This window comes from Schistocerca serialis, chromosome 1 (genome assembly GCF_023864345.2).
Source record: "Schistocerca serialis cubense isolate TAMUIC-IGC-003099 chromosome 1, iqSchSeri2.2, whole genome shotgun sequence".
Taxonomy (NCBI): Eukaryota; Metazoa; Arthropoda; class Insecta; order Orthoptera; family Acrididae; genus Schistocerca; species Schistocerca serialis.
Window position 1 is genome coordinate 252,270,409 of NC_064638.1, and position 14,086 is coordinate 252,284,494.

Here is a 14,086-nt window from a genome sequence, read left to right on the forward strand (position 1 = left end):
TGTTATCCGATTTATATTTGCAAATAAGGGGAGTAAGCCATTCATTAATAATTCAACTTTGAAATTTTGTGATATGAACTGTGCAGTCACGTTACACCACAAATTATTGGAAACTTACTTCTTCACTGTTTCTGAAAAACTATGGTATTTATTCATAATGATTACTTAAAATGATATGTCTACTTGAGAGATACCCTAGAGACCAATAACAATATCTTAGTCAAAATAATTTGTTCACAATTAACTAAAATTTAATTTAAATTGTTGTACTGTAAAACTCATTGAAATTGTATATGAAATTAAGTAAACTCTTCCAAAATGCATATCGGAACATGCAGGCCAATATGTGGCCCATTTTTTGATGTAAGTAACAAACATCATCGAATGACTTAATTGTTGTTTTGTAAATCTTACATTTAACAATGTATTCAATTGTTTTGTTTCATACAAAAGGATGTAGTGCAAGAGCCACACAGGCAGTCAGTCAGAGTCAGTAAGGATGTAGTAGTTGAAGTAAGGGACAGTTGCGAGAGTCAGTGAGTCTGCATAATTGCCTTTTGGAAGCTGTTTGTGAGAGACTCTTTCGAAGGCTGTCAGCCGACAACATGTATCTATCATCAATGTATATACTATTCAGTTATAATACAAAACAACGAAAGTGATATACACTGTTTATTAAAAAATTAGTACATCAGCAACGACAAATTCGGGACTTTCTGAAGCAACAACACCCAAGCATATCAAAGTTGAGTATCTCATCATAAGCAGCAGCTAAGTTATTACGTGAACTTTTATTAACTGTACTTGAAATTTTCTAGATTTCACTCCTCTTCGTAGTTGTGAATGGTGGAGGCCCAAACTATTAAATTGTCCCGATGGTATGACTGAGCATTCACGATTACCATTGTCCAGTTATTGATAGAACTAAAAACTGTACATTTTATTCAGATTCAGCAACAGTGGTAATTAAAATGCTTCTCTCCTCTCACAAATTAAGGGCAGCATTTTAAAAGATTGTGATCTGAGCATACAAAACAGATTAGAATGGACTCCAGGTAGTCCAGCTGCCCTTTGATCCCTAAGCAAGGTTACTAGCTGTGCCCCAAAACCTTAGAAGTAAAAGTGGTACAGAGAATTCTTTACACAAATTCATTTAATTTCACTTTAAACGTTTATTTTTTAACAACTTAAACACACACACACACACACACACACACACACACACACACACACACACACTCTCTCTCTCTCTCTCTCTCTCTCTCTCTCTCTTAAATGTTACCTTTGATGAACATAATTTGAAAATGCAAAAGTGGAAATATAAACACACATCAGCCCAGCCCTCTTTTCTTTCTTTCCTTCTTTTTTTTTCCAGTTATGTGGAGGGGTTGGGGCAGGGGGGGGCAAAATCTTCCATTGAAATGAGAACTTGCATTAATTTTAATATCTTGGCTGTATCGGGGACAACAAAAATTTGATTTTCAATATTTCACTTAATTATTGACTGCATTTAAAAGTTTTAAATGCTGTCACAATGTACAATTAAGAGTCTCACAGTAAGACAAGTATTAGACTTAGAAATTTTGTATATATGAGGGGCAGTCAAATGAAAACTGAACACCTATCACAATGGGGCCATGGAAGAGTTACATTTGAAAGTAATCACCACATGTTTTAAGACATTTATCCCACTGGGAGACGAGACAGTCAGTCAATTTCTTTTTTGTAGAATGTGGTTGATCGTTGACAGATCCACAACCACACTGCGTCTGATATGAGAACAGTAACAAGGAAAATGGGGTAAGGAGAAATTTATGGGAGAAGGTGGTGTAGCAAGTGCAAGCGCAGCAAACATTAATGAAGTTGTAATTATACCAAATAAATTTAATAAAAATACCACTTTTTGCAAGGTCTGGAAATCAGTTTGTATTTAGCTGACTGTCTGGAGCAGTGCCATAAGGAACAGTACAGAATACATATCGTTATTGTTGTTGATACATGAATTCTCAGTTGCTGTTAAATATTGTATTAATGAGTCTAAGGTTAGGACCATTTGTATGCAACTGAATAAAGCCAATATTTGTTTTGTCAGACACATTTTGCCTCACTTTACTAATGTGTCATCGGCGGCCTGCTATACATATATATTTTCCCATTATATGCGGCACTTTTAACTTACATGTTGAATAGTAGAATATTCTAAGTTCAGAATGCTACATACAAATGAAAATTTGTATGTATTTCAGGCTGCTGGTGATTCCTTAAAAACTGTGGCACAACACATTTGGCAAAATAATGATTATGTTCCTACTGTGAGGCATTTGGATATGAGGAAATAATATAACCTATCTCCAGGTAGGTTCAAAAAATGGCTCTGAGCACTATGGGACTTAACATCTATGGTCATCAGTCCCCTAGAACTTAGAACTACTTAAACCTAACTAACCTAAGGACGTCACGCAACACCCAGTCATCAGGAGGCAGAGAAAATCCCTAACCCCGCCGGGAATCGAACCCGGGCGCGGGAAGCGAGAACGCTACTGCACGACCACGAGCTGCGGACGATCTCCAGGTAGGTCTTTGTTTCAATAACGCATCTGGCAGTTGGGACAACCAATGTATATTGCTTGTAGGTAGCAAATAATGAATTAAGGGAGAGTATCTTTTAGGCAACCAATTGTTTTTCTGGCCAAACTCTACGCTACATTCCAGATCATGTTAGCATCTGACCTTATGCCTTATTATATAGTCTTTTGTAACAACAATGCAGTATAACCCCACTTTTACGTTCCTGGAATTGACATTTTCATGCTGTTTACGACATTTTTTATCAGTCCCGTCAAATTTCCTATGCCCACAATGTTAATTTGCACCTGATTTTGCATCAACATATTTATAAATTTTCCCGCAATTAACGCATTAGGAAAAAATGTTTGTGGAGAAAAAATGACACTGGCATGATGTTGACTGTCCAGTAGTGTTTACAAATATTATGTGGTTAAGTTTTTTGTGCCGTGTCTCCCGCTGCTGTCAAGCTCTGCTTGGCATGGTGGCTGATGGGAGTAACTATATAGGTTCATTCTAATGAAGATATCATGACCAATCACAACCATTTCCCAACTGTCTCTACTGCGCAAATGCAATTTTGTGATTGTTGCGATCATTGTGACATTTTCGTCGAGCCATAGTTAGCGTGTTTTGGCGTATGGCCGCTTGGAGCTCTAGTTGACACCGTCATTCACTTTGTGTTGCTCAAATATTTTTAGTTTAAACATAGCGCCAGTTATGTATTTTATTCATGCTGGGCAAAGCGTGTTTTGAGAATTTATTTGGTTGTTGAGTGCAGTATTTACGTATGTATTTTTTGTTATGTTACACAAACAACTTGAGTGATTTTTGCGCTGTGTGTGTGATTTTATACATAACTGAAAAGGCGCGGTACCTGATAACCTCAAAAAGATGACTAAAGTGGAAGAGTTGCTGAATAACACACATTCAAATACCACACAAAAACCGAGCGAGGTGGCGCAGTGGCTAGCACACTGGACTCGCATTCGGGAGGACGACGGTTCAATCCCGCATCCGGCCATCCTGATTCAGGTTTTCCGTGATTTCCCGAAATCACTCCAGGCAAATGCCGGGATGGTTCCTTTGAAAGGGCACGGCCGACTTCCTTCTCCGTCCTTCCATAACCCGATGAGACCAACGACCTCGCTCTTTGGTCTCTTCCCCCAAACCAACCAACCAACCACACAAAATACATATTTACACTTGACAACGAGAAAAAATTCTCGAAACGCTTCATGCTAAGCATGAAAAAATACGTAACTAACACAGAATTTCATTATTTAAATAATGAAAGACAGCTGCAGGCTTTTAAACACATCGATTATGACTTACGATGTTCAGTCAAATGTTCCTACTTCCCAGACACCAGACAGTTATCAGTTTCAGTTAAAGCAGTGGTTTTTATTACATAAATAACCTTCATTAGATAATGATCAAGTCCCTGACAAGTCCTTTGATGCCTGTTATATACATATATCATACATAAAGTGCCAGGGGGTATCCTGTATGTAACTTTTACAGCGTAAAATGTTATTTCCCACAGTTTACGTTTTCCCACATTTTACACTATTTTTTATTTTTTTTTGAGACCCTTGAAAAGTGTAAAAGCAGGGTTTCACTGAGTAAGTATTTCAGGCTGCTGGTGATTCCTTAATAAATTGTGGCAAAACACATTTGGTAAAATAAAGCCTATGTTCCTACTGTTACGCATTTGGGTATGAGGAAATACTGTAACCTATCCCCAGATAGGTCTATGTCTCAATACCACACCTGGCTGTTGGGCCCATCAATGTATATTGCTTGTAGGTAGCAAAATATGAATTAAGAGAGAGTACCTTTTATGCAGCTCGTGGTCTTGCGGTAGCGTTCTCGCTTACCGTGCACGGGGTCCTGGGTTAGATTCCTGGCGGGGTCAGGGATTTTCCCTGCCTCGAGATGACTGGGAGCTGTTGTATTGTCTTCATCATCATCATCATCATCATCATCATCCCCATCCCCATTACAGTCGGAGGAAGGCAACGGCAAACCACCTCCGCTAGGACCTTGCCTAGTTGGCGATGCGGCTCTCCCGCATCGTTCCCGAAGTTCCTCGGAATATGGGACTTCATCATCACCACCTTTTATGTAGACAATTGTTTTTCTGGCCAAACTCTACCCTACATTCCAGATCATGTTAGCATCTCACCTTACACCTTATTATATAGTCTTTTGTAACAACAATATAAGGAAAATGATAAGACTGCTACTCACCATAAAGATGACATACTGAATGCAGAAACACACAACAGGAAGGCTATTACACATTTAGCATCCAGCCATGCCCTCCTTCAGAAAAGTAATAGTTTTGTCATGGCTATCTCTTCCCGGGATCTTGATAATTCTGATGGAATTAGAGATGGGTCATTTATGAAGGAACAAGTGCAAAGGAACAGTTCACTAAACTGAATGGAAGAGACGAGGAATAACTTCTAAGTAATGGTCATTCACCAATCTCTTCAGGTTGGTTTCATTTCTGCCTCGGTCTTTTTCTGTCCGTATTTTTTTCCAGTGTGTCACTGTTTCTAGCTCCACTGCTTTTCGTTCAGCTTTAGTTTCTGTCATTCACTGTGTTCTCCTGTTCTCGATCAGTCTGAAACCATTCTTGAAATCTTTACTTCTAGTTCTTCATCCACACCTTTCGCCATCCATGACTGGCAATTTATAAGGTTGTTATAATTATGCCAACAAATCCTGAATGTAGGCATCGAATTCCCATGTATAAATCTTCTAAGCGTGTAAGTGAGAAAAAGAATACAAGGGTACGAAATTAGATTTAAAGTTTGTCTGAAGTCACTAATTGCTCTCATTATCGAGTATTGTCTGTTTTAAGTTTGAGCTAGTTTTTTACACATTTCAATTTTTATGGTGTCGTATCCCTGAACTACGTATTGTACCGTGACAAAATTTTGTACGTTCATTCAATGGTACAGTGGTACATGTTGGTACTGTCTGTAAAATGTGTTGTGAGTATACTAACTAATAATGAAGCAATAAATTTAAACACCATGCTGATGTGACTGTTTTACTGTGTGAACAGTGAAAATATAGTAAATCATAAACTTTATTCATTTCATCATTTTGTACAGTGTGTCGGCAAGAAACATTTCTGTAAAAGTTTGGAATTGTGTGTAAAATTTGTCGCAAGTCACTAAGTGATTTAATTCTCACATACTGGATGAATATGGTCTGGGTATGCGCACATTGTGAGTTGCGCTGCCTCAATAAATAGGGAGCAGAGTCTATCCACCCCCCCCCCCCCCCCCCCCACACACACACACACAAAACTGGACCATAGAATTGTGCTGTTCAAAAGTAATCTCTCTCTCTCTCTCTCTCTCTCTCTCTCTCTCTCTCTCTCTCTCTCACACACACACACACACACACACACACAATTGGACCATAGAATTGTGCTGTTCAAAAGTAATCACATATGTTAAGACATTTGTCCATGGGGAGATGAGACGATAAATTCCGGTTTTGTAGAATCAGTCTGCGACTGACGGATCCATAGCTCCACCCAATCTTGCACTTCCTCATGCCACTGAAATTGATGTCTGCACATGTCTTTCTTCTGGTCACCAAACATGTGAAAATCACACAGTGAAAGACTGACTGTATGGAGGATCATACATGCTTTCCCAATCAAATTGCTTAAGTGCAGCCTCCATCCGATCAGCAGTGTAGGGGCAGGTGTTCTTGTGCAATGGGCCCTCCACTTGTGAATTCCTCAAGTGTGGAACTGCAATCAATGCACAGCATGATGAAGGCACTTTGCAGAAACTGCAACGTGCCATAAGGTGAAAACACCCAGAAATGCTGTTGAACAGAATCATCTATGTTCACGTCATCTGTAGATTTAGAAACAGCAACTGACTATGCTAACTGCAATATAATATTTGAAACTCTGAAGGTAGCAGGTACAAAATGCAGAAGTGGATAGCTATCTACAAGCTGTACAGAGCTCAGACTACATTTATAAGGGTTGAAGGACAACAATAAGGAACAAAATATTTGTGGTTTGGTGACGATATTGTAATTCTATCAGAGACAGCAATGGATTTGGAAGATTGATTGAACAGAATATGCTGTGTATTGAAAAATGAAGACATTAGACAAACATAAACAGCATGTATACACAGACAGCAAAAAGTAACATGCTTTGGAAAGATCTTCAATGCGTGGCAACATGTACACTGCAGATTGTCAATATTCTGAAGGAATAAATACAAATTCGAGTGTTTCTAAAACACTGAAACAGAGACTCTGATGTGCTTTGTCAGCTAGTCATAGTTCACTTAATGAGATCTCGCCAGTCAATGTCGAAAGATATTCAGAGTATGGGACATTTGATGCAGTCAGCCAATAGTGACATCACAGTTCAGTAGCACAAACACATTAATAGGAAAAATTAATGGTTTAAGTTAATATACATACAGTATAACTGAAAGAAAAGCTAAGCTTTCACATATTATAATGATTGTCAATCCCCCCCCCCTGACAGTGTGGTTAGGCAGAATCCTAAGAGCACAACTTAAATTGCAGCAGCTGAATGTTTCTGACAAGCACGATTGTAAGCTTTACTGCTGTGCACTGAACATTTTATGGGTTACCTAGCTGAATAAACATTCTGTCGAGCACTTTAACTTTTCCACGGGAAAAGCAGATATTACATGTGAAATTGTTCACGAGCTCTCCCTGCACTTTTTATTAAGGGTAACTAAACTCTTTGCCATCACTGTTGCATAATTTGTAATCTATGAAAGGACTAAAATAAATACGAAAAACTAACCTTGAAGCTTGGTCTTTTTAAAGCATGTGTTACCTTTTTCAGATATACTAAACACAAATTTTAAATAATGGCATAAATGGTGGTTGTTGTGAGCCTGAAATTTTTCGAAGTGGCTTGTCCTCAAAGTGTGAAGTTTTAAATTTAATTCAAATACTCCATGATTTAAGAACTTCATTGTACATTCTCAGACATAACACAACTGATCCTGAGTAAAAGGAAATTTACTTTGAAAGTAATGCTTCTGAAACCACCATTCACAATATTTTCTTGTGACCTATCAGAAATATGAACAGTTGTGATGCCACAGTCATAGAAAGCAGTTTGGTGTTACAAAGTATTGCATAGTCTTTGTCCTAAAGTCTTTGACACATTTTGCTGTCAGCAACATTTGTATGCGCACTGTGTTTTGTTGTCATAAAAGGCGCATATTCTTTTGTGACTAAGGTTTTATTTCGGTGTTATTCTCTGGTTTACGTTTTATTGCTGCAATATTATTCTGCATTAGCAGGCTAAAGTAAAATTCTTTGTTAGAGTATCAAGCATCAGCTCTTACTAGTCAAAATTACAAAAATTTAACTGAAAACTGAAACAATGAAAAATTTCCAGATTTCTAGAAAATCCCCAGGTTTTTCCCGGATTTCCCGACGTGTATGCACCCTGATTAAAAAAAAGGTAACAGAAGTAGCCACTGAATCCGGACCATCTGTATCCTTCCCTCCACCACCAGCTTTCCTGAACTGCACAGATGGGAGTTATCCTCACAACACATCCTCTGCTCCTGAAATTATCAACCTATGGTAACCTACCGTCCCCATACCCTCCATCCAACAGTTTCTGGCCCCTCTCCCCTCACCATCATTTTGTGCCACCGTCTGCGAACACAGCTGCTCGTCGCGAACACAGCTGCTCGTCTTTTCCCTTCCCAGCTCTTCTCCTTTTCCGCTCTCCATTCCCCCCCCCCCCCTCCTCTCACACCCAGCCCTCCCCTACTCCTTGCCCCACAAACTCTGTCACTGCACCTGGTGGTAGTCTTGTCATGTCTCGTATCTAGATCCTGCTCAATCTGCCAGAGAGCGCTCTTCTAATCCCCAACCGGTACCCTGCTATCCCTTCCCCTTCCCTGTCCTCTCCAGATTACTGCTTTAATTCCAAGTAAAAATTGTATAGAGGTCTGAGCTGCTGGAGGTGTGTGTGTGTGTGTGTGTGTGTGTGTGTGTGTGTGTGTGTGTGTGTGTGTGTGTGTGTTTTCCCTTTTCTGAATAAGGCCCTGGTCAGATGCTAAATGTGTAATAGTCTTCTCATTGTGCCTTTCTAAAACTGAACATCTTTACAGGAGAGTAGCAGTCTATCATTTTCCTTTTATTGTTGTTACAAAAGACTACATAACAAGCCTAAGGTCATACGCTAATATGATCTGGGATACAAGGTAGAGTTTTGCCAGGAAAGCAATTGGCTGCATAAAAAATACCCTCTATTAATATGTGACTACATAATTTTCTATTTACAAGCAATATACACTGTTTGACTCAAGTGCCAGGTGCAGTAATGAGACAGAAACCTATATGGAGTTAAGTAACATTATTTTCTCTTACCCAAATGTCTCACAGCAGGAACTTAGGATTTATTTTGCCAGATGTCTTTGCCACATTCTATTATAGAATCACCAGCATCCTGAAATACACACACACATTTTCATTTGTATGCAGCACTCTGAACTTAATTATTCTGCTGCACAGGAGATCCCAAGATCTCCTCACGGTACCTGACAGCAGTCAAATCATGCTGATTCACCCGTACAATTTCATGAAGATGTGTTCGAGTGGTCAACATAATCCCTGCCCACACCATTATGGATCCTCCTCAAAGTCTGTCTCTTTCCAATATGTAAGTTAAATGTGCTGCATACAATTGAAAATGTGTATGCGCAATGGAGTCCAAAATTGAAGCAACAAATGGAAATTTTGCAAGGTTGGTTTTTTTTGCCACAATATTGGTATAAACAAGCGACAGTAAAGTAGAAACAATGTAAAGAATACAGAAAGTAATCAACTGCAACATACATAACGGTAGACAAAAATGTTCATTTTTTTCCGCCTTACCAGACTTCCAAACACATTCTGACAACTGGTTACTGTGCTCAATAAGGGGTGTGACCACCTCTGCCACCAATACACACCTGACAACAAAGGGACATGCTGTGAATGATGTCATCAATCTCATGTTGAGGCGATAATGCCCATTTTTCTTGCAGAGCTACTCACAAGTCTTGAAGAATGGTTGGTGGATGCTGACGCGATGAAACCTTAATGCATGCCAGACATGTCCTATGGGACTCAAATCGGGAGAGCGAGCAGGCCAAGCCATACATGCAATATTTCTATTTCCAAAATAACATCAACCACCCATACTCTATGAGGTCATACATAATCGTCTGTCAATGCGAAGTCTGGGCCCAGCACTTCACTACAACTGTGAAGGAGATCCCAAGATCTACTCACGGTACCTGACAGCAATCAAATCTTGCTGATTCACCCATACAATTTCATGAAGAGATGTTCAAGTGGTCAACTTAAACCCTGCTCATACTGTTCCGGATTCTCCCCAATATTGGTCTCCTTCCACGATATTTTGGTCCCGAGACAGTGTTCCACATGCCCTGCAGATGCAAATCCATCGAGAATCACTCCCCAGACCAAATTGGGATTCGTCTGTGAAAAGAACATTGGACCACCATTTGACCGTCCAGGTGGCATGTTGATGGCTCTACTTTAGACGTTCATTATGTGAACACACACCAGAAGTAAACAGACAGCAGGTCTCCCACAATAAAGGCAACACTCCTGAAGCCCTCTGTACACCATTTGCCTTGATACAACAGGTGCAAGGGATGTCGTGAGATCAGATGCCAATTACAGTGCAGTACTGTCATGCCTTTACAGCCAAATAATGATCCACTCTTTCTGATCTCACAAGTGGTTGGCTGTGTCCTGCTCTTGGGGACACAGTTGTAGTCTCTATAAACCATTGCCTCATCCAAGAAACAACAGAATGATTCACATTAAGCCATCAGACCACATCAGTTTGCAACTCTTCTGCTTCCATTCTTCCTAGGGCTCTCCACAGCAAAGAATCTGTAGGTGTCTTCTCTGTGCCATGTAAGTATGTATGTACGTATTGAACTGGGGACCTAGAAATGACGGAGAGGCTTCATCCCCGCTGTAGCCCTCAGTGGTACACAACCCCACAATAGGTTACAGCAGCCCACTCACCTGACCGCTGCCCCACACCGAACCCAGGGTTATTGTGCGGTTCGGCCCCCAGTGGAACCCCCCTCCTCCCCCCGGGAATGTCTCACTCCACACGAGTGTAACCCCAGTGTTTGCATCGTAGAGTAATTATGGTGTACACATATGTGGAGACAGTGTTTACACAGCAATAGCTGACATAGTGTAACTGAGGTGGAATAAGGAAAATCAGCCCGCATTTGCCAAGGCAGATGGAAAACTGCCTTAAAAACTATCCACAGGCTGGCTGGCACACCAGACCTCGACACTTAATCAATCGGGCAGATTCGTGCCGGGGACCGGCACGCCTTCCTGCTCAGAAAGCAGTGTGTTAGACTTCACGGCTAGCCGGACGGGCTTCTCTGTTCCATACTGCACCATCTGTGACTGTGTCCACAGTGACTGTAGATGTGGGACTACCCTGTAAACACTACCCCACTTGATAGGTGCCCTGATGTCATTGCTGGTGTGGTTGTCTGTTGATCAGAATACCATCTTCCATGCAGAACACGATTTTAATGACATCTGTTGACAGTTTGTATGATTATATCGTGATTTAGACACAGGGTGAGGAAGTATCAGTTTGTTGCTTCAAGTTTGGATGCCAGTGTGTTTCAGGCCACACTAATGATGGATTAATAAAGTGAGGCGAAAAGTGTCTGACAAAACTAATGCTGGTGCTGGCTTTATATTCAGTTGCATACATGTGGTCCTACCCTCAAACTCATTAACTCAACTGAGGATTTACGTATCAACAATAACTCTATATATTCTGTACTATTCTTGATGGTGCTATGGTACTACTGCTGATCATCAGTTAAATGCTAACTAATTTCCAGATCTTGCAAAAATGTTATATCTGCATTCTGTAAACGTTTGCTACACTTGCTCTCAAACCCCCCCCCCCCCCCCCATCCCCACACCCCAGAACCCCACTCATTTCAAGTTTTTCCATTTTTCCTTGATACTGTTCTCTTGCCACATCACTTGCTCATAATATTCATATCGCAACACTGGGTGCATCTTGCTTTTCCCAAAAATACTTTTCACATCCTCTCCCTCATCTTGTCACCAAATCACGATACACCTGCAATTCCACTAATCCCAGCTATGTTACCTCAATTCAGCCTGCGGGACTAAATTCCCAAAATGACATATGCACAGGCTACACCACAAGCAGCAAACTCTAGCATTTATGCTGTTTTGCAATGTTTGGAAGCACCTGCTGAAAACACAGCCATGAGAAACATCTATGTATTCAATCCACTTTATTTTGATCATGTAAGCAACTTTAACTGTGTCACTTGGGGGTGACTCGGTAACACTCTACAAGTTTATGTAAGTGTGTTGATTTCAGTCTGAGCTGCTGGAGATGGCGCTCATGTGTGCTTAAAGTGTGCTTGCTTGTGTGAATGTATGTGCATTTTCTTTTCTGCAGAAGGCAATGGCCGCTAGCTAAATGTGCAACGGTCTCTGTTGTGCCTATCTGCACCTCAAAGTGTCTTTTTCGTGAGTATCCATCTGCCCTTTCCTAATATTGTTGATTGTGGTTTAGCATACTTTACAAAGCTAAATGGAAATTTTATACATGGCTGGAACAGCAACTGTAGAATGAAACTCATCTTGATGATTTTACAAATGTTGAGACCATGGTAAAGATGTGTTAAATGAACCTTCCATTTTGCAACTGATTGGTTGTTTACTATTTCTACAAGAAGAGCTAATGGGAAATGTTTGTGTCAGTCATCCTGTCAAGAACAATTTATTTTAAGTAACATACAAAAACAAGCAGAGGAGAATAACAATTTTATGTTTCAAATACTAAGGTTGTAATTTGGTACCTTGTTATTATTGCGTGAATGTAATACTCGTGCATTTAAATGCTGATATGAAGAAAGTTGAAGATAAACAAGCTGCTTGTACCTTATAGTGATCTCTCATGTGTTCCTTCAAAGCTGAGGCACGTGTAAACTGACGATGACAATGACGACAGCTGATCAACTTCGAGGTGTTTAACCACTCGGCAGCATGCTCCTTTTTGTGAGCATCTAACTGTGACTGTAATACAAAATATCTTTGTTATAATATAAATCCCAGTTCCTCAAATTTATATTAAGGGAAAAATATAAAACAGAATAAATTAAAATAAATGCTGTTACCGTGGACTAGGAATACAAAACTGTCATTAAAGTTACTCTTTTAGTTTTGTTTTCAGCAGAATAAATTATGAAAGCTAGACTTCCTAATAAGCAATTATAATTCTCTATAGATAATTTCTTGTTATGTCTACCTCTCATCTAATGCATCCCTTTAGCAAGGCTGCCATAAATCTCTTTCTAAAAATACGTCGACAAAGCAGCTATAAAATTGTTTTCTGCTACTAAGATCAAAGCATTCACAAATTCACACACGTGTAGCTCTCACAACATGGCCACTGTCACCTCCAGACACCCAAGAATGACAGTGGGCAAGTGTGTGAATGAGGTATGCATGTGTGTTTTGTCTACATCTGACAAAAGACTTAGTCTGATAGCTGATAATTTGAGGAAGTCGTCTTTCAACGTGCCTGTCTGATAGTCAACACTACCTCTATATGATGATTAGGAATATAGCCTATTTCTTATTATTGATATAGCTTGCTGTGTTAAGATCAACAAAGATACTTCTGCTTGATATGTGACTATTATAATGGGTAATATACTACCTTTAATGTAGTAAATAGTCATCACAGTTTTGCCGCCGGCCGACTTTGTGCAAATTCCACAATATTTCCTCGGAGCAATTGACCGACATCTTCAGGTGGTTGAACCTCCCTTGTGGCTAGGTATAACTGACGGTACTGTAACACTGAGGCCCCTGTATATAGAACATGTGCATGAAATATGTGCAGGCACGGAAATCACACGCGCGCAATAATTTGCAGATAGGTGGTGCATATTAGAACACCCTCTGTTGAAAATCACAGAGCAGCCCTCCTGCGCGTGTCCCACGTTTACTAACAGTGCGACCAAATGTTACTCACTAAAAAACCATACTAGACCAATGTTTGATGCGTCTGTTATTCAAAAATCTTTATTGTCTCATCGGGATTTAATAGCAACCAATGCAGGATTCCAGGCTGTGCTCAGTTGAAATCACGCATCGCTGTTGATGAGATCATCAGCTGTTCAGATATGTACTGCTCCTTAATGACGCAATCCCAGAAAGATGATGCTGAGGATGAAACTCCCATCTCTTCATAAATCACGCGATGTCCTGTATTCAGAAAGTGTTCTGCAATTGCCGACTTCACCGGTTGGGGGTAGGCATGTATAACGCTGATGTTCATCACTATGTTCTTGTACTGTGCGATGTTTCTGGCCTATCATGCCACCCCACACTTGCAAGGAATCTTGCACACACAATG

At 40.1% G+C, this 14,086-nt stretch overlaps 1 protein-coding gene across 2 annotated transcripts in view; it reads right to left on the reverse strand.

Moving 5' to 3' along the window:
• Window positions 1-14,086, reverse strand: part of LOC126467166 (zinc finger protein 236-like) — a 234,085-nt gene that overhangs the window by 186,001 nt on the left and 33,998 nt on the right. For both annotated transcript variants that reach the window (XM_050096441.1, XM_050096442.1), the window contains exon 7: window positions 12,604-12,738. In XM_050096441.1, the coding sequence (XP_049952398.1) occupies window positions 12,604-12,738 (135 nt within the window). The remainder of the gene's footprint in view (window positions 1-12,603; window positions 12,739-14,086) is intronic.